Source organism: Phyllobates terribilis, unplaced genomic scaffold, assembly GCF_046119375.1.
Source record: "Phyllobates terribilis strain yellow unplaced genomic scaffold, ASM4611937v1 Scaffold_5__5_contigs__length_657084704, whole genome shotgun sequence".
NCBI lineage: Eukaryota > Metazoa > Chordata > Amphibia > Anura > Dendrobatidae > Phyllobates > Phyllobates terribilis.
The window spans coordinates 62,925,129-62,945,708 of NW_027362765.1; the positions used below are offsets into that span (position 1 = coordinate 62,925,129).

The window sequence follows — 20,580 nt, forward strand, 5'->3', positions numbered from 1 at the left end:
TTTTGTAATAATGCAGGGGTGATGTCAAGAGAAGAGGTGTATAATTGGGTGTCGTCAGAATAGAGATGGTACTGGAAACCAAATCTGCTGATTGTTTGTCCAATAGGAGTGGTATATAAAGGAGAAAAGAAGGGGGCCTAGGACTGATCCTTGAGGAATCCCAACAATAAGGGGAAGGGGAGAGGAAGAGAAGCCGGCAAAAGACACCGTGAAGGAGCGGTCAGAGAGGTAGGAGGAGAACAAAGAAAGAACAGTGTCCTAGAGGCCAATAGGGCGGAGCATAGTGAGCAGGAGTTGGAGATACACAGTCGCGAATGTTGCAGAGAGATCCAGGAGAATCAGCAGGCAGTAATGACCATTAGATTTAGTTGTTAGTAGATCATTAGAGACTTTATTAAGTGCAGTTTCAGCAGAATCTAAAGAGCGAAACCAGACTGTAAAGGGTCAAGAAGGGAGTGATCTGAGAGATAGCGGATTTGATGGGAGTGGACTAGGGGTTCAGCAGTTTAGAGATACAAAGAAGATTGGAAAAGGGTCTGTAGTGCAGTTCTGATCGAGGGATGGTTTTTTAAGTAATGGATGTATGCTGGCGTGTTTAAAAGAGGAGGGAAAAATACCAGATGAGAGGGAGAGGTTGAATATTTTAGTTAGGGGAGTGGTGACAGCTGGAGAAAGGGACTGAAGGAGATGTGATAGAATAGGGTCACTGGTGCAGGTGGTAGGGTGAGAAGATGCAAGGAGCCTTGTCACTTCTTCTTCCGTGACTGGTTTGAAGTCACAAAGTGAGCAAGATGCAATGTGGGAGGGAGGAGCATGAGTAACATTTGGGGATTGGGAGAAAATTTCCTGTCGGACACGGTCAATTTTTTCTTTGAAATAATTGGCCAGATCATCAGCGGTCTGTTCAACTGTTCATTTTGCCTCCCAAATATGGAATAAAAAGACACCAAACAATGTTATGTAAGCAAAAATAATACCAATAAAAACTTCTACTCATCCCGCAAAAATCAAGCTGCCACTCAGGTCCATCATCCGTCAGTGGAAAAACAGAGGTTTTCACATTATTAGTGGTTCAAAGGCTCTTGAGAATCAACATGGCTTCCATAAACCAATCCGCAATATCCACTCTCCCAAAGACAAATCTCCCCCTTACTACTGAGCCTTGCAGTGTGCGCAAACCACATTTAGCATCCATGCATTTTGCATGACTATAGTGAGAAAAACCCACTTAGTTTACAGTGTGTGTCTCCTGGAACACAATCTGGGCACTATGTGTTGGGTAATAAAATAGTATATTTACAATTTTCACTCTCCAACATCCACGGCATGCTAATTTCCAGAGAGTGACTGTGAAGTCAAAATAGTCACTACTCCTATAGTTTAAATTCACTGAGGGTTATAATTTCCAAAATGGAGTCACTTTCTGGGGATTTCTACTGCTCTGGTTTTCTGCCATTTTTTCATATTAGGGTTTCTGCAAATGGGGTTTCCCATCTTCTCAGATCTGCTCCTGTGACGTCTGCTTCTGTCACCAGGTACCGCCTTATTCATGCTGCAGATAGCGCTAGTGATGGAGGAGACGTCTGAACCAAAAGCTCTAGGTGGCACAGGCCGCAGGCTCTGTCCAGCCACTAAGATTAGGGTGCCTGGGACCTGACCTGTAGTACCATCCAGTCTGGCTGTGTGAGTGTGTGTGTTGTCCAGCTGAAGTAATCTGCTCCCTACTTCAGCCAGTTGAAAAGCACCACACCCTACTAAAGCTTGAAGCATATTGCTCGAAGCTGCCAGATACAGCCTTGTTCTCCTCTGTTTCAGAAAGGTGTGGGAAAGACTAAATGCAACACGAAGGGAAGAGGGGAAGGGAGCCCCGACTCTACGGAAAGGAGGAGTGGAGACTTCCTAGGCTGATCTGATATCACACTGTCTCCCTATCGTCCCTATATTGGTTCCTCACCAATCGCCGCACAGGAACCTCAACTATGTATTTCCCTAGCGCTTAGTCCTGGATAGGGAAGGGGGTGAGCACTAGTCAATCCCGACTAGCAACTAAAGACATCAAAGTAGACAAACAAGGGGAAAAGTGACTTAGCTTGAGCTGACTTAAGAGATATTACTCCTAACGTCCTCCAAGCACCAAAGAGGAAGTAAGAAGACTGCAACAGCTCCAAGCCTTCACAGGAGAACAAGTGAATATTACCGGTGCCTCCATGTAGCGAACAGCAAGTATTTAAACACCCAGGCCTGGGTGTCAATTAGCCAGGGGGAGGTAGCCGCTGGGTCCTAGAGTGAGACAGCTAAGAAGGTGTCTGTAATGCCAAACAAAGAGATCTTCTGCAACCAACTGCAGGGCGACTGTCACTTCTGAGACACCCGTGACATCTGTGCTCAACTCCCAGGTTGTGTATTTGTTTCCTGACCTCAGCACGTTTACTGACTACTCTTTTGTCTTCTGATTTTGTATTTTCTCTGCCCTCCTGATTCTGATCCGTCTACCTGACTACTGTTCTTGCATCTCACACCACAGAACAGAAGGTAACACTGTGGCCCAACCTAGTGGTCTCTGTGTAAGTTCAGATCCATGTAGAGGGATTAAAGGCTGATGGAAAAACTGTGACTATAGACAATAACACATCTACTGAAATTATTAAACTCAATAGTCTTCATCAGTAAAAAAAAAAAATGAGAAACTTGTGGTGAAACCTCTCTGGGGTAATTAGAGTATGGGGCTTGGTGGTTCTTGGCAATCTAAACTATCGTAAGAGTCAATATTTTCTATCAGATGAAATTGAAAAGTCAGGATAAAGGGAAACTCTGTTGTTATTGTACAGAAATTCATACTTGGCCCTCACTGCACATTTAATGTTGTCGATCATAAAAGCAAAGTTTGGCTAGAAAGACTGAACCTGGTCTTGTAGAGACCATATGAGAACATTCAGCAGCACAGAAGTAAAAGAAGGTATATTCATCCAATAAGATATCAGGGACCTAGGAAGCCTACAGCATCATTACCCTCCGCTTTCTCTTACAAGCCCATCATGATAATCTAATTCATGTGATTTTCTAACTTGTCAGCACATTCTACCTACGCAGACATTTGGCTTTGTAGTTTACGGTTCTAGGCAGGTAAAAGTCATCATTTTAAAATCCCACGGGGTAGGAGGATCTTCCACGTTCTAAGTTCTATAGAAAAGGGCTTTCACAATTTCTCAAAATAATTTAAACATTTTCGGATGGAGGAATATGTTCTGCTTTAGCGCCAAAATGATGATTACACGATTGTGATATGGCCAGACTACACCACCGATAAAGCAGCCACAGTCGGTGACTGAGAAGAATTTGTGATTTCTCTGCATTTAGTGGTTACTACTCACCTGGGTAGTCATATGTAGGAATCTCCTCTTTACACCGCTCACCACCCCTCACATATGTCTCTGTAGTATTAATATGGGTCAGATCTTCACCCTGAAAGAAATATTGTAAGAGTCATGGACAGATGGAGAAGTTACATCTATTATCAGTTCTAATCCTGCCATCTGTACTGTTCTCATTACACAAGTATCTATCTATATAAGTGTCTTATCCCGTCTGTCTGTCTTTCTGTCTGTCCAGGAAATCCTGCGTCACTGATTGGTCCGGCCGCGGCCAATCAGCGACGCGGCATTTCACAAAAAGATGGCAGCCGTTAGCGGCTGATCTGCCGCACGGAGGTGAGCGGCGATGCAGCCGGGAGATGAAGCCGGCTGCTCGCAGCATACGTCCCCCGACCGGAGGCGCCGCTGACCCCCATGCGGCTACTGTCGGGAGATCAGCGGCTACGGCCGCTTATCTCCGGACGGTAAAAGTGACGCCCCTCCCCTCTCCTCCTCTACTCTCAACTCCCCTCTACTCCTGTCCCTCCCCCCGCTCGCTCAGAACTCCGGCACCCGGCGCCATACTTACCCCTCCCCGTGCCTGCGCAGCAGCTCCTGTGTCTTCCGCTGCTGCGGTGTGACGTGTCAGGTCAGAGAGTGCGGTGACGTCTTTACACCGCGCTCTTTCCTGACCGGTCACAGCGCACAGCGGGAACATGCGGGCTAAGCTGGAGTCCAGAGGAGCAGCTGACAAGTGAGGTGAGTATTGGATTTTTTTTTATTGTATGGGGCCATAGGGCATTAAATGGTGGGGTGGGGAAGTGTGACATCGTGCAGGGGCCATTATAAGGGAAGGGGGATGTGACATTCTCCATGGGGCACTATGGGGGGGATGTGACATCCTGCATGGGGTATTATAAGGGAGGGGGGGATGTCACATCCAGCATGGGGTATTATAACGGACGGAGGATGTGACATCCTGCATGGCGCATTATATGGAGCGGGGGGGGGGAGCCACATCCTGCATGGGGCATATTCTAGAATACCCGATGCGTTAGAATCGGGCAACCGTCTAGTAAAACATATAATACTGGTGGATAAAACAACACTGAACACAAGACCTTCACAGCCCTCTATACATCATAGGGGAGATCTCATGACACATTCTCTCCATCTACCTGATGATCCTGAGGAATATTATGATCTTCTTGTTTACAGTCCTGTGGAAGAAGAGGACGGGGACATCTCTCTGGTGTTCTCCTCTCACTGGATAGAACTGGAGGAAACACATACAGGGACTGAATTCATTCTTTATATACAGATAATTATAGGTCATGTGTATTTAGTCCTGTCTATTACCTGGTGATGTGAGGAGCTGGGGAACCTCCATCATGACGTCCTTGTACAGATCTTTGTGTCCTTCTAAATACTCCCACTCCTCCATGGAGAAATAGACAGCGACATCCTGACACCTTATAGGAACCTGACACATACAATGATACCGTCATCCCCCGATCCCTTCATAGGGTAATGTATAATGTCCCAGCATTCCCAGCAGTGTCACCTCTCCAGTCAGCAGCTCAATCATCTTGTAGGTGAGTTCTAGGATCTTCTGGTTATTGATGTCCTCATGTATCAGGGGGTGAGGTGGAGGCCCCATGATTGGGCTCAGGGGTCTTCCCCATCCCTCAGACACAGGGGCCTGACAGTGCTCACTAGAGGTCTTCTTCACTACTGTGTAATCCTGGTTATAGAGAGACACAATAATAAATCTCACTACAGACATTTCCAGAGTCCTCACCTCTCCAGTTCTGTCCATCTGTTATTCCCATAGATAAGAATGATGTAATGTGACGTCATCAAAATCTCTCACCTCTCCAGTAAGCCGGAAGAGGATCTCTAGGGTGAGGTGTAATATCCACTCCACCATCTTGTTTCGGTCAATATCCATCCTTGATGGGCAATTCAGAAAAAAAAATTGTTATATAGAAAAAGTCCACTGACCGGATCTGATATTGTAGAGATTGTAGAGACCTATGAATGAGAAGATGAGTTGATATAACATCATAAAAAACATAGGTAATAATACAATTGCTGGAGATAATAAGGGAAACATGAAAAGAATGGAGAGGTCTGTAATTTTTATCTGAAGTACACTTCAACTGTGAGAGACAGATTGTAAAAATAAAAACCAGAAAATCACATTGTATGATTTTTAAATACTTATTTCATGCAATAAAATGCAAATTAATTATTTGATCACCAACGAAACACCAAGAATTCTGTTTCTCACAGACCTGTTAGTTTTTCTTTAAGTAGCCCTCCTACTCTGCACTCATTACCTGTATTAATTACAACTGTTTGAACTCGTTACCTGTATAAAAGACACCTGTCCACATAATCAATCAATCACACTCGAACCTCTCCACCATGGCCAAGATCAAAGAGCAGTCTAAGAACACCAGGGACGGGACAAAATTGTAGACCTGCACAATGCTAAGATGGGCTACAGGACAATAGGCAAGCAGCTTGAGAGAAGACACAACAACTGCTGGCACAATTATTAAAAAAATGGAAGAAACACAAGAAGTTTGTCAATCTTTCTCAATCTGTGGCTCCATGCAAGATCTCATCTCGTGAGGTAAGGATGGTTCTGAGAAAGGTTAGGAATCAGCCCAGAACTACACGGGAGGACCTGGTCTATGACCTGAAGAGAGCTGGGACCATGGTCTCAAACATTACCATTAGGAAAACACTACGTGTCATTGATTAAAATCCTGCAGAGCATGCAAGATCCTCCTGCTCTTGCCAGCATGTCAGGGTCCTTTTGAAGTTTACCAATGACTATGGATGATCAAGAGGAAGCATGGGAGCAGGTTATGTGGTCAGATGAGACCAAAATAGAACTTTTTGGTATCAACTCCACTCATCGTGTTTGGATGAAGAAGAAAGATGATTACAACCCCCAAAACACCTTCACAACCGAGAAGCATGGTGGGAGAAACATCATACTTTGGGGGTGCCTTTCTACAGATGGGACAAGATGACTGCACCGTAATTGAAAGGAGGATGGATGGGGTCATGCATGGCAAGATTTTGGCCAACAACCTCCTTCCCTCAGTAAAAACACTGAAGATGGGTCATGGCTGGGTCTTCCAGCATGACAATGACCTGAAACACACAGCCAGGCCAACTAAGGAGTGGCTCCGTAAGAAGCATTTCAAGGTTCTGGAGAGGCTTAGCCAGTCTCCAGACCTGAACTCAAAAATAATCTTTGGAGGGAGCTGAAACTCAATGTTGCCCAGCGATAGCCCCAAAACGTGAAAGATCTGTATGGAGGAGTGGGCCAAAATCCCTGCTGCAGTGTGTGCAAACTTGGTCAAAAACTACAGGAAACGTCTGACATGGACTCCGGGGGAATGGCAGGGGGAGGGCGGCGCAGTGGTCTACGGGAAACCGGAGCCCTTCTCACAGCCTGCGCACGCACGGATGCAGCAACAGGGTGCCGCGGACGGCGCCTCCGAACCCTGAAGGCCAGTGTCCGGGCCGGGGCCTATTCTTCTACAACCGGGACAGGGCCAGGTAAGATAATTCATTTTCTTGCTCCTTTCCTTCGCCAATTCAGACAAAGGTTTCTGTATCAAATATTAAGTTCTGTTTTTCTATTGTACCAAATATTTATTTATTGCAATAAAATGCAAATTAATTATGTAAAAATTATACAATGTGATTTTCTGGATTTTTTTTTTTCAAGATTCTGTCTCTCACAGTTTAGCTACCATAAAAATTACAGACCTCTCCATTCTTTGTAGGCGGGAAAACTTGCAAAATCGAAAGAGTATCAAATACTTATTTTCCCCACTGTATGAGGAGAATTATTATTTTACAGTATTTAGTTTTCTTCTTTACATATACTAATAAAACCTATACATTTTAGGCCACAGACAACAAGCAGTTTCTTCCTTGGAGTCTGAAGTTGAATACGTTTCTCATAAACTCATCTTACATAATGCTAATCCTGGTCTCATTTATCGACACTGGAATCGGCATTAGCAATACTGCAGGACATAATCATTAGAAGTGACATGAGGAATAACTACTTCATGATGAGGACGACATCTTCATCTTCTGCTACAACTGTAGAAATATATTTGGCCAGAGTCCGCCACTGACTACATCACCACCGGCAGTCTATAGTGGGTACAGAAAGTATTCAGACCCCTTTAAATGTTTCACTCTTTGTTTGTGCTCTAGACCTCAGACATTTCTCTGAAGGTTCACCTTCCAACAAGACAATGACCCTAAGCACACAGCTAAAATAATAAAGAAGTACCTTCAGAACAACTCTGTGACCATTCTTGACTGGCCCAGCCAGAGAACTGACCTAAACCCAATTGAGCATCTCTGGAGAGACCTGAAAATATACTGATGAGGATCTGCAAGGAAGAATGGCAGAGGATCCCCAAATCCAGGTGTGAAAAACTTGTTGCATAATTCCCAAGAAGACTCATGGCTGTACTAGCTCAAAAGGGTGCTTCTACTCAATACTGAGCAAAGAATCTGAATACTTATGACCATGTGATATTTCTTTCTTTTTTAATAAATTTGCAAAAAATTCAACATTTCTGTTTTTTTCAGTCAAGATGGGGTGCAGAGTGTACTTTAATGAGGAAAAAAAATGAACTTTTTAGGATTTACCAAAAGGCTGCAATGAAACAAAGAGTGAACAATTTAAAGGGGTCTGAATATTTTCCGTACCCACTGTATATGAATGTTTCCCCATCTTCCCCGGACTGTAATCTTCTATCACGTTAGATCTCATGTCTGATTCACACACAGAAGTTTGAGGCTTTTATAAAAGCTTTTCTGTTTGCACAAACACCTTAGACAAAAATTATTTAATACTTAAGTCTCCATGTACAGTGTTTTATGGGGTTTATTTCTGGTCTTAGGCTTTCCAATATTACAAGAAAAACACCAGAAAAAAAAGATGATATTAAAAAGTTTCAAAATAAAATTGGCTCCAAAAATTGTTGTAAAACGAAAAAAAATTGCAAAAAGCATAAGAAACATTTTGTTATTTTTAAACACGTTAAACACTTGTTTTTTTTTAAAAAAAAATTAACTCTTTTGGGCACCTGAACATAGATGTACACCACAGGGATGGCACAGGTGCGGGTGCAACAAAAACCTGCCAGTTTAACCACTTGCTGCTGTCAAAAGCAAACATGGCATCTAAGAAGGTTTGACAGAGTTCAGCTGAATGCCTGTCCTCTCCTCAAGTACTTGATACTATGGGGCTGCCTAGTTACTACCATACTTAAATGCCTAATAATGGTATGGACCTGCAATGTACAAAAGTCCACTAGGCCAGGACAGAGGCAGAGTCCAATAAGTTACCTTTTAATGCCCACATACACATTAGACTAAAATTGCATGAAAGTATTGATTTCGGGGGATTTGGTTGACTATATAATGTATTTAGGGGCCTCCTGATAGATGATGTCAGGCAGAGAAGGATTTGGCATTCTGAATTTCAGAGGCTATTCCGTTTGTTCTTCTGTAGATAATCCTCTGCTAGAGGAGTCTGGAAGCGACTCTCTCATAGACCACAGGAAAGTTGGAATATATGCATGTATGGGGGAGTTGGGAGAGATAGCCATCTGACAAATGACCGTTCAGCCAACACTCTTACAGGTGCATCTCACTAAATTAGAATATCATCAAAAAGTTAATTTATTTCAGTTCTTCAATACAAAAAGTGAAACTCATATATTATATAGAGTCATTACACACAGAGTGATCTATTTCAAGTGTTTATTTCTGTTAATGTTGATTATGGCTTACTGCCAATGAAAACACAAAAGTCATTATCTCAGTAAATTAGAATACTTTATAAATACCAGCTTGAAAAATGTTTTTAAAATCCGAAATGTTGGCCTACTGAAATGTATGTTTAATAAATGCACTCAATACTTGGTCGGGGCTCCTTTTGCATCAATTACTGCATCAATGTGGCGTGGCATGGAGGCGATCAGCCTGTGGCACTTGTGAGGTGTTATGGAAGCCCAGGTTGCTCTGATAGCAGCCTTCAGCTGCTTGTCTGCATTGTTGGGTCTGGTGTCTCTCATATTCCTCTTGACAATGCCCCATAGATTCTCTATGGGGTTAAAAAAGTTGTCCACTACTTTCACATTGATGCCCTATCCACTCAATAAATGAATGTTTCAGCAGGTGGGGACCACAGACCACATCTCAGTACCAATGCTTTCTGGCTGATGTTTTGGTCACTTTTGAATGTTGGTTGTGCTTTTACACTCGTGGTAGCATGAGACGGACTCTACAACCCACAGAAGTTGGTCGGGTAGTGCAGCTCATCCAGGATGGCACACCAATGCGAGCTGTGGCAAGAAGGTTTGCTATGTCTGTCAGCGTAGTGTCTAGAGGCTGGAGGCGCTACTAGTAGACATGCCAGTACACCAGGAGACGTGGAGGAGGCCATAGGAGGGCAACAACCCAGCAGCAGGACCACTACCTCCGCCTTTGTGCAAGGAGGAACAGGAGGAGCACTGCCAGAGCCTTGCAAAATGACCTCCAGCAGGCCACAAATGTGCATGTGTCTGAACAAACGGTTAGAAACCGACTCCATGAGGGTGGTATGAGGGCCCGACGTCCACAGATGGGGGTTGTGCTCACAGCCCAACACCGTGCAGGACGCTTGACATTTGCCACAGAACACCAGGATTGGCAAAGTCTCCATTGGCGCCCTATGCTCTTCACAGATGAAAGCAGGTTTACATTGAGCACATGTGACAGACGTGACAGAGTCTGGAGACGCCATGGAGAGCGATCTGCTGCCTGCAACAGCATAACCAGTTTGGCAGTGGGTCAGCAATGGTGTGGGGTGGCATTTCTTTGGAGGGCCGCACATAACTTTTGTCACAAGCTACAGCAGTCCAGCAAACCATTATTGTTAGGTCCCATGATTGGGAATATTACAGACTATATTGCACTTCTTACAGTTGCTATGTATTGCTGTTTCATTGCATTTCAGTATTGTTTGCTTTCCTTATAAGTTTGTCCTTTCCCTCTCCCTGTCTCCCTCTGATGTGGCTGTGATGTAACTAACCCCTCCCTTCTTCTTCATATTCCTTCACATTCTCCATTTTAGCCATGATAGAAGCTCATGGCCGCTCAGCCTGTATCTGAGAAAAGTCTTTTTACCTGCTGCTGTATGCATTTAAACAAGCATTCTTAAAGAAAATAAAGCTTCTTCTGAATGTTCACCAATGTGCCATCCAGAAGCCGAGAAAAACTATCTGGGGACATTGCTTCCATGTGAGTAAGGTTAAAAGAGGCAGCCTAGAATGGGAGTCTCACAGCGCCCTATACTTGCAGCAGAGTCAGAATAGTAAAAAGACTTTGCCAGATTCATCTGTAAAGCCAGTCACAGCTTCTATAAAGCTACAGAACAGTCATCAGAGCATCTACTCTTAGCATATAAGAGATCATCCAGTGTTCCTTTTCCCTGTCAATTATTATGGCTGAGGGGAAGACTACACGGTCTCTTCATCTAACATGGGGTTTGGCAGAATGTATAGAGCTTGATCCACAGTCCAGTGAGAAGGATAAATGTCCACAAAACCTACATGGAAAGTTAGAGAGAACTTTGAAACCACTAAACATGAACTTTCCTGTGTTATAGCAAATTTATGGCAAAAACTGCCAAGTCACATTAACAGCCTCTCTCAGCCAGCTTCTCTCAAACTACCACCAGAGGGAGCCCTTGCACAACTGTGTTCAGATTATCAACTGTATGTCAAAGAATAGATGGATATGTCACAGTTCTACAAAAACGTAATACATCTATTTCCTGAAAAGAGCTGTAAGCCTTCCAACAACTTAACTCTGAGAGATATTGCATGGTGCGTGATATTAAAGCCAAGACAGAGGCAAGAATTGCACTAATGGCGGAGATGTTATATCGCATTTCTGGCTCAGCCAGGCAGTCAAAGCGATCATCTAAGGCTATGTGCCCACGATGCAGAAATGCTCAGGATTTTTTCCTGAGCGTTTCTGCATCTCCCTGGCAGAAAAACGCATGCGGATTGTACACGCGTTTTCCTGCCAGGGACATGCGGAAATGAAGCGTTCTTCACATGCATTTCCGCATGCGGGTTGTCAAGCGCTTTCCAAGCGATTTTAGCATCACTTGGAAAGTGCTTGTCAACTTGGTCACACTATATAAATCCATGCAAACAGCATGGATTTATATAGTGTGACCCGAGAGAATATCAAAAAATAAAAAAATAAATATATACTTACCCTCCGATGGCCCGCGCTGTCTTGCTTCGTTCGGTCCCGGCTGCCGGCAGCGGTACACTGAAGGATCTGCCGACGTCAGTGTCGCGTGACCCGTCACATGACTCTGACGTCAGCGCAGGTCCTTCATTCCATCGCAAAGTGCCAGGAAGCAAGGAGGAGAGTAGCACGGGCCGCCAGAAGGTAAGTATACATTCTTTTTTATTTTATTCTTTTTTTACAGCTTTTTTAATGGTACCTGGGTGTGGATGAGACGCTCCTCTCCTCTACACCCGGGTACTGTCCGCACATTAGAACGCGCGAATTACGCAAGTACAGACGCGTTCTAATGCAAGTCAATAGCGGCGAAAACGCAGCACTTCCGCAAAATAATTGGTAGTGCTGCGTTTTTTTCCGCAATGATAATCCGCAGCGGAAATTTCCACAGCATGTGTACAGCACATGCGGATTATCATTGGGGAACATGGCAGGCCTTCTACCATGCGTTTTTTTAAGCGTTTCTGCAGCGTTTTTGCCACTGCGGAAACGCTTAAAAAACGCATCGTGGGCACACAGCCTAAGTCACGCTCTTCAAAATCTTCAACCCTCAGCGAACAGCTTATAAGAGCACGTGCTGAAGCCGAGACTACTAAGGTACAAGCTGCTTTTGCACAAAGGAAAACCGAGATGGAAGTAGAGGCAGCCGAAGCAGCGCGCAGAAATGGAAGCCAGCGCAGTACGCCAAAAGGCTGAAATTGAAGCCAGCGCAGCACGCCAAAAGGCAGAAATGGAAATGGAAGCAGCCGGAGCAGCACGCAAGACGGCAGAAATGGAAGCCAGCTCAACATGTAAAAGGGAAGAAATAGAGGCCCTAGAGAGGGAATGTGAACACGCCACAGCCATGGCAAGGTTAAAGGTCCTGGAACAAGCTATCAATGGGAGCCAAAGAGAAAGCATCAGTTTTAGTGATTTTGATACTGAAGACCCTCTTAAGCGTACAAGAGACTATGTACAAAGCCAAAATAGTGCACCTCTGATTCCAGCAATCATTTCTGATTAGAGATGAGCGGTGTTCGACTCGAACTGTTCGCCAATCTCAAATTCAAGCGGTTTTGGCCGTGTTCGAGCCGTTCGGCGAACACGAACAATTTGAAAAAAATTCGGCTGTTCAAGGTTATGTTCGATAACTGTTCGTGCACCAAAATCATAACTGGATTTTTTCTCAGTAATGCTGAAAATTAATGTTAATAAGCAGTTTGAGTTTACAGCGGGGCGGGGGGAGGGGGAGGGGATGGATCTCTGCATAAATAATGAAGATCTCCATTTTTTTTTCTCTTTCCCGCATTTACAGTGGGGAGGTGCAATCTGTCAGCCTATCAGCAGCGCACACACGGAGCGAACTGCTTTTTTTCACACAAGCAAGGGCATGTGTCATTGGCAGTGTATGTCACATGTCCTTGCCCTATAAGACCCAGCCATTTTCCCCGTCGCCACCATTTTCTCACTGCTGCAGCTGCGTGTTAGACGGCACCGTTGTTGCTGTGTGCGCTATACTTTGTTAATTTCAAGCCAATTTTCGCACAAATCTACAGATAGCTTGGGAGTAGGGAATAGTTGTGATTGCAGTCCTTTTAAGGACTAGGTTACATAATTTCCTACGACTTTTATCAGGCAGGTCTGTGCTCTTAAATAGATAGGTTGGGAGTAAAGACTAATTGTAATTGCAGTCCTTTTGAAGGCTGGGTTACATCAGTTCCTATCACTTTTTGCCAGGCAGGTCTGTTTTAGTGCTGTGCAAGTTTTTTTCACAGCATTTGGCTAAATCTAGCAAAGCAAGTCCTTTTTGGCCTCTTGCAGTGTGTGTTAGTCAGTGGAGTAGCCTATCTGTGTTGCAAGCTACACCACCTGTGTATAGAATACCAATTTTTTTACTGCACCTAGTGAAGTAAAACCTTTTTGGCATAGCATCATTCTATTAGTCCATCTATACTAACCCCCACCAGGTTGCAAATTCAATATAATTTTTTTCTGCATCTAGCTCTGAAAAAATATTTCGGCTTCGGCTTGTAGCAGTGTGTGGGACTTGTTCTATTAGTCCATCTATACTAACCTCCACCAGGTTGCAAATTCAATATAATTTTTTTCTGCACCTAGCTCTGAAAAAATATTTCGACTTGTAGCAGTGTGTGGGACTTGTTCTATTAGTCCATCTATACTAACCTCCACCAGGTTGCAAATTCAATATAATTTTTATCTGCATCTAACCCAGCCAATACTTTTGGGCTAATACCACAGTTTGGCCACTCAGCTCTGCTCGGTTCCCATCCATTGTTTTTTGTGCAAACAACTCCAGAGTTGTGAATTAGTTAACCACCAAAATGAGTGGAAAAAGGCCTGCTGCTGGTGGAAAGGGGAATAGGCGTGTTGGGAAGGGAAAAAAAGGTTGTGTCCGTGGGGTAGGTGTTAAAGCAACAGTAACATCTGCAGAAGAAAGACCATCTTCCAGCCAAACTAAGATGTCTACTTCTTTTAGCGGACAATGTGATAAGATCCCTTTCTTATGGCCATGCCAATCGCTACAAATTCCAGATGAGGCACAAAAACAGCAGGTGCTTCAACGGATATCAAGTGCTCCTTTAAGTGGGCTCTCCTCCACCTCAACTTCAACATCACGAATACTCCAGTCCTCAGAGGTGTTACCCCAATCGCACTTGCTTCCTCACATCTCCCAAGTCTCCAGCTGCCCGTCTGAGAATGGGGTAGAACAGATGGTTGAGTCTGCAGAGCTGTTTACTCATACTATAGCCTGGGAATCAGAGGTCGGCTCCAGAGCTTCTGTGAATCCAGACGAGGAAATGATCTGCACTGATGCCCAGAATCTTTATGAGTCAGATCCAGGACCAGACACAGAAGGTTCTGACCATAATGTCGACCAAGTTCCCAAACTGTAACTCCTGTTGGTGGAGACAATGAGGAAGATGATGATGAGACTCAAATACCTGATTGGAGCGACAACTTTAGTTTTTTGTCAGGGCAGGAAGACGTTGGCTCTGAGGACGACGGGTGTGATAACACACAGGGTGATGATGACGAGGTTGGAGATCCCATTTACTGTCAACCCACAGTCAGCCAGTCGATGAGGTCAGCAGAGGAGGATGCTAGTGACGACGAGGTCAGGTTGCGCCTTCCTGGACAGAGACGTAGTACTGGAAGCACGTCAACAACTGCATCCTCAAACACAACTCCGCCTCTGACCACAAGTCGTGGTGGCTCTTCAGGTCGCATGGGTGCTAAGCCTTGCATAGCCTGGGCATTTTTTCAGATCGATAAAGATGACCCAACTCATGTTGTTATCTGTAACATTTGTCAGCAAAAGCTAAGTAGAGGCCAAAAAATACATAGTTTGAGTACTTCATACATGAACCGGCACATGGATATGAAGCATAAGTTGCAGTGGGAAGCTCACTCTGCTACAATGCGGCCTAGCCGGCCGGGCCAACCACCGTCTGCCACATCTTGTGCATCCGCGGCCTCTTCATCCTCTGTGACTGGGGGGACAGCAGTCACACCTGTTTTGGGACGCAGACCTGCCACCTCTTTACCCGCAACAGCCAGCGTGATTGGCAGGCCATCATTTTCTTTGGAGGTGGAAACACCAGCTGGTGTTCAGCGCTGTCCGACATCGATAGCACCACCTTTGGATCAAGGCAACCTAACATGTCCGCCTGCATCTTCCTCACAGACCGGCAGTTTGCCGGGGACACCCTTCTCAACCCCGTCTAAGCACAACAGCCAGCCCTCGGTCCCTCAGATGTGGACAAGTAAAAGACCATTTCCTCCTAGCCATGAGAAAGCTAAGAGGTTGAATTTCACCATCTGCAAGCTCTGGTGGACACAGAGGATTTTCGAGACCTTATGTCCATCGCAGTGCCCCAGTACCAGATGCCCAGTCGGCACTACTTCTCAAAGAAAGGTGTGCCTGCGCTCCACCAGCATGTCACACACAACATCACCGCTTCTTTGAGAAACTCTGTGTGTGACAGGGTGCATTTCACCACAGACACTTGGACGAGTAGGCATGGACAGGGGCGTTACATGTCGCTGACTGGGCACTGGGTAACTATGGTGACAGCAGGACAAGGGGCTGCTGTCCAAGTCTTGCCGTCCCCACGAGTTGTGCGTCAATCCTCTTTATCTCGAAGTTCCTCCACTGCTTCAGCCTCCTCGCGGTCCTTCACCTGCATCCAAAGCCTGTCTGGTCATGCCACAAGCTTTCTAATTGCGCAGAAGGGATCCTGCACACCTCCTTACTATGCTGGCAGCAGGGCTCAACGTCATCAGGCAGGTTTTACTTTGAAATGTCTGGGAAATGTGAGTCACACAGCTGAGGAGTTGTGGTCAGCTCTGGAGAACCAGTTTCATGAATGGTTGTCTCCACTGGACCTGAAACCAGGGAAGGCCGTGTGCGACAATGCTGCAAACTTGGGTGCGGCCCTTCGCCGGGGCAATGTCACACACGTGCCTTGTATGGCTCACGTGTTGAACCTGGTTGTCCAGCAATTTTTAGCCCACTATCCCGGACTAGATGGCCTTCTGCAGAGGGCACAGTCGCTGTGTGCTCACTTCCGCCGTTCGCATCCCGCAGCTCAGTGACTTACATCTCTACAGAAGTCGTTGGGCCTGCCACTTCACCGGCTAAAATGCGATGTGCCTACCCGGTGAAATTCAACTCTGCACATGTTGCAGCGACTGTGGCAGCACCAAGCCCTGGTGCAATACGTTCTGACGTATAGCCTGGGCCAACGAGATCCAGAGGTGGGGCAAATCACGCTGGAGGAGTGGTCTCAGATCAGGGACCTATGCACCCTTCTGCACAGTTTTGAAATGGCGACGAAGATGTTTAGTGCTGATGATGCCATTATCAGCATGACTATTCCGGTGATTTACATGCTGGAGCACATGTTAAACAGAATTCGGAGTCAGGTGGTGGCACAAGAGGAGGTGGAGGAAGTAGAGGAGGAGGAGGAGTTGTATGCGGAAGGGCTAACATCTGCAAGGTCCAGACGGTCGGCAGCACCAAGGCGGCAGGCATGGGAGGGTGGGGGAGATGGTTTTACCAGGGCGCATGGTAGCAGCCAAACTAGTGAGGAAGGTGCAGGAGCCCAGGAAGAAGTGGAGGACGAACTGATGGAAGACTCATCAGATGAGGGAGACCTTGATCACATTTCTGTTGTGCGAGGTTGGGGGGAGAGGGCAGAGGAAGGAAGCATGATTGTTACCTCGCCACCAACACAACAGGGACTTGGTGCTCCTGGATGCACAAGACACATGAGTGCCTTCTTGCTGCACTACCTGCAACATGACCCTCGAATTGAGAGAATTAGAAATAATCCTGACTGCTGGGTTGCCACACTTTAGATCCCCGGTACAAAAGTAAATTTGCAGAAATTATTCCTGCCATAGAAAGAGATGCACGCATGCAGGAATATCAGCAGAGACTGTTGCAGAATCTTACATGTGCTTTTCCACAAAACACTAGGGGTGCACGTAGTGAATCTCACAGTTCCAACTTGCCAACTGTGGGACCGTCAAGTGTTCAGCACTCAAAATGTAACAGAAACACAGTATCTGCTGGTAACATCAATTTTGCGGAATCATTTCACCACTTTTTTAGCCCATACTTTGCAAGGCCACAGGAGACAAGAAGTCTGACACATAGTCAACGCCTAGAGACGATGGTACAGGAGTATCTCCAAGTAAACACTGAAGCCATGACTGTGTCACTGGACCCTTGCTCTTTTTGGGCTTCCAATCTGGATAAATGGCCGGAGCTCGCCACTTATGCCTTGGAGATCTTGTCATGCCTCGCAGCCAGCGTTCTGTCTGAACGTGTGTTCAGCGCTGCTGGTGGTGTGCTGACAGATAAGCGCACGCGGCTCTCCACTGATAATGTAGACAGACTCCCGTTCATAAAGATGAACAAATCATGGATCCGAAACGACTTTTCTACCCCTGTGTCATCCTGGGGAGAGTAAAAGCTTGATGATTTGTTAAAATCACCTCACCAACCATTTAAAGCTTTCAAATTACTAATCATGTTTATCTGTATCTTGGCTGGAAAATAATTTGGGCCTTGTAGCAGTGTGCAGTACTGATTCTATTAGGCCATCTATACTAAACTCCACCAGATTTAAAATTATTAATCATGTTTATCTGTATCTTGGCTGGAAAATATTTTGGGCCTTACAATCAGTACTGCAAACTGCTACATTAGGCCATCTATACTAAGCTCCACAAGCTTTCAAATTAATAATAATTTTTAGCTGCATCTAGCCCGGAAAATAATTTTGGGGCTCCTAGATGTGCAAGACACATGAGTGCCTTCTTGCTGCACTACCTGCAACATGACCCTCAGATTGTCAGAATTCGAAATAATCCTGACTACTGGGTTGCCACACTCTTAGATCCCCCACACTCTTAGATCAACCTTTTCATTTTAATAAAGAACAAAAAAATGGTCATTTTTGAAATTATAAGCATTAGCAGGTTATTAGAAACTGAAATCAAACAGTTTTCAACTCAAAACTTTATTCTAGGTGATGTTACATTTGCACATAGGACCCCTTGTTCGAAAGGAGCTTCTGAACTCTCTCGTCCATTGAATTTGTCAGGTTTTGGATGGTTTCTGCTTCAATTGTTTTGCATGAGGACAGAATACCCTCCCAGAGCTGTTGCTTAGATGTGAACTGCCTCCCGCCATCATAGACACTCCTTTTGATGATGCTCCAGAGGTTCTCAATGGGGTTGAGGTCAGGGGAGCATAGGGGTCACACCATAAGTTTGTCCACTTTTATGCCCATATCAGCCAGAGATGGAGATGTGTTATGTGCAGACGGGGCATTATCATGCATGAAAATGATCTTGCTGCGGAATACACGGTTCTTCTTCTTGAACCATGGCAGGAGGTGCTGTTTGAGAAACTCCACATACATTATGGAGTTCATCTTTACCCCTTCAGGGATCCTAAAGGGGCCGACAATCTCTCTCCCCATGATTCCAGCCCAAAAGATTACTCCATCTCCTCCTTGTTGGCGCCGTAGCCATGTTTGCATGGGGTGTCCATCAACCAGCCATCCTCCACTCCATCCATCTGGACCATCGAGCGTTGCACGGCACTCATCGGTGAACAAAACAGTTTTGAAGTCAGTCTTCATGTATTGTTTGGCCCACTGGAGCCGTTTCTGTTTGTGTACAGTGGATAGAGGAGGTCGACAGGATGGCTTACGCACAGCTGCAAACCTCTGAAGGACCCTGCATCTTGTTGTTCGGGGGACGTTGGAGGCACCAGCAGCTTCAAAAACTTGTTTGCTGCTATGACAAGGCTTTTTTGCCTCTGCTCTTTTAACCTGACGTAATTGCCTGTAGGAAAGAGTCCTCAATTTTCCCTTATCAGCACGCACACGTGTGTACTGTGAATCAGCTACATACTTCTTGATTGTGCGATGATCAGGATGAAGTGTCTTGGCAATGTTGATTGTAGTCATACCTTGACCTAAACACTCCACAATTTGTTGCTTCTCAGCAGCCGACACATCCTTTTTCTTTCCCATTTTGGCAGAAAATGTAGGCTGCTTAACAATGTGGGACAGCCTTCTTAAGTAGTCTTGCCTTTCATTGGACACACCTGCCAAACTAATTAGCACAGGTGTCTGCAATTGCTTACAGTGATATAAAGAGCCCTGACACACATCACCATCAATGAGTTTAACTGACAAACAAAAAAATTCTTACCTTATCACTCCTAAACACTTTCTGCATAATAATTTGGAACACAGTGTACATGTGCTTTTCCACAAAACACCAGTGGTTCACGTAGTGAATCTTACAGTTCTAACTTGCCAACCGTGGTCTGTATGGAGTTGTTCAATAAAGGGCCCAAAATTAAGATAACATAGATGGGAGAGGTCTCTATGAATACAAATTCCTAAGTATTTGATACCCTGTGAGGGCCAGGCAAAGGGAAAGTTGGACTGGATGGAATCCTGTATGGATTTGGGGAGGGAGACATCGAGGGCCTCAGACTTCGCTGCATTGATTTTAAAATTTGACCATGTAACAAAGTGATCTATTTCAGCCATAACAGCAGGCATGGATATATGTGATTGAGTGATATATACTAGGACATCATCAGCAAATGCAGAGCACTTGTACTCGGTGCCTCCCACCTCAATCCACCTAATATTGGGGTTATGGCGAATTGATGAGAGCAGGTGCTCCGTCACTAGGATGTATAAGAGAGGGGACAGAGGACATCCCTGCCTTGTCCCATTGGTGATTATGAAAGGTGATGAAAATGTTCCATTTATCTTCAGCCTAGGTGACGTATTGCGATACAGGGCCGTGATTTTGGCTATAAAAGGGTCCCCTAGACCCCTACCCCAAGCTTTTTAAGAGAATAATATATGGCGTGCCAGGAGACTCTATGGAATGCTTTCTCAGCATCCAACGAGAGTATCTAATTACAAATTTTTAACTGCATCTAGCCCAGGAAATACGTTGTGCCTAGTAGCAGTGTCTGCTAGTCAGCAGATTATCCCAGCTGTTAAGCAAGCTACACCACCTGTAGTTTGGACACTTAATTTTTTCAAAGGAAATGGTTCGGGCCCCCGGGACACTCAGTGAAGAGCATCGGGGAGGCACCCCAAGGCACAGGGGCTGGGACTGGCGGTAGGACGCCTTGCGGTGGACCGCCAAGCTCGATCCTTATAAAAGCTTTTTAACTGCAGCAGCTTTAGTGGACGCTACTGGAGCTGGAATTACCGCGGCTGCTGGCATGAGACTTGCCCTTCAATAGATCCTTGTAAAAGGATTTAAAGTGTACTCATTCAAATTAGAGAGACAATTTAAATTAAAAAGATTAGACCTGACT

At 45.2% G+C, this 20,580-nt stretch overlaps 2 protein-coding genes across 2 annotated transcripts in view; one reads left to right on the forward strand and one right to left on the reverse strand.

Moving 5' to 3' along the window:
• The window catches only part of LOC141271986 (uncharacterized), a 1,184,418-nt gene that overhangs the window by 961,989 nt on the left and 201,849 nt on the right, over window positions 1–20,580 (forward strand). The gene's annotated exons all lie outside the window — the stretch shown is intronic.
• Window positions 1–20,580, reverse strand: part of LOC141271977 (uncharacterized) — a 73,567-nt gene that overhangs the window by 34,372 nt on the left and 18,615 nt on the right. Inside the window, exons 2-6 of the mRNA XM_073682237.1 lie at window positions 5,224–5,384; window positions 4,915–5,094; window positions 4,710–4,833; window positions 4,529–4,626; window positions 3,372–3,462 (exon numbers count right to left, since the gene is read on the reverse strand). Coding sequence (XP_073538338.1) covers window positions 3,372–3,462; window positions 4,529–4,626; window positions 4,710–4,833; window positions 4,915–5,094; window positions 5,224–5,301 — 571 coding nt within the window. The 5' untranslated portion in view covers window positions 5,302–5,384. The remainder of the gene's footprint in view (window positions 1–3,371; window positions 3,463–4,528; window positions 4,627–4,709; window positions 4,834–4,914; window positions 5,095–5,223; window positions 5,385–20,580) is intronic.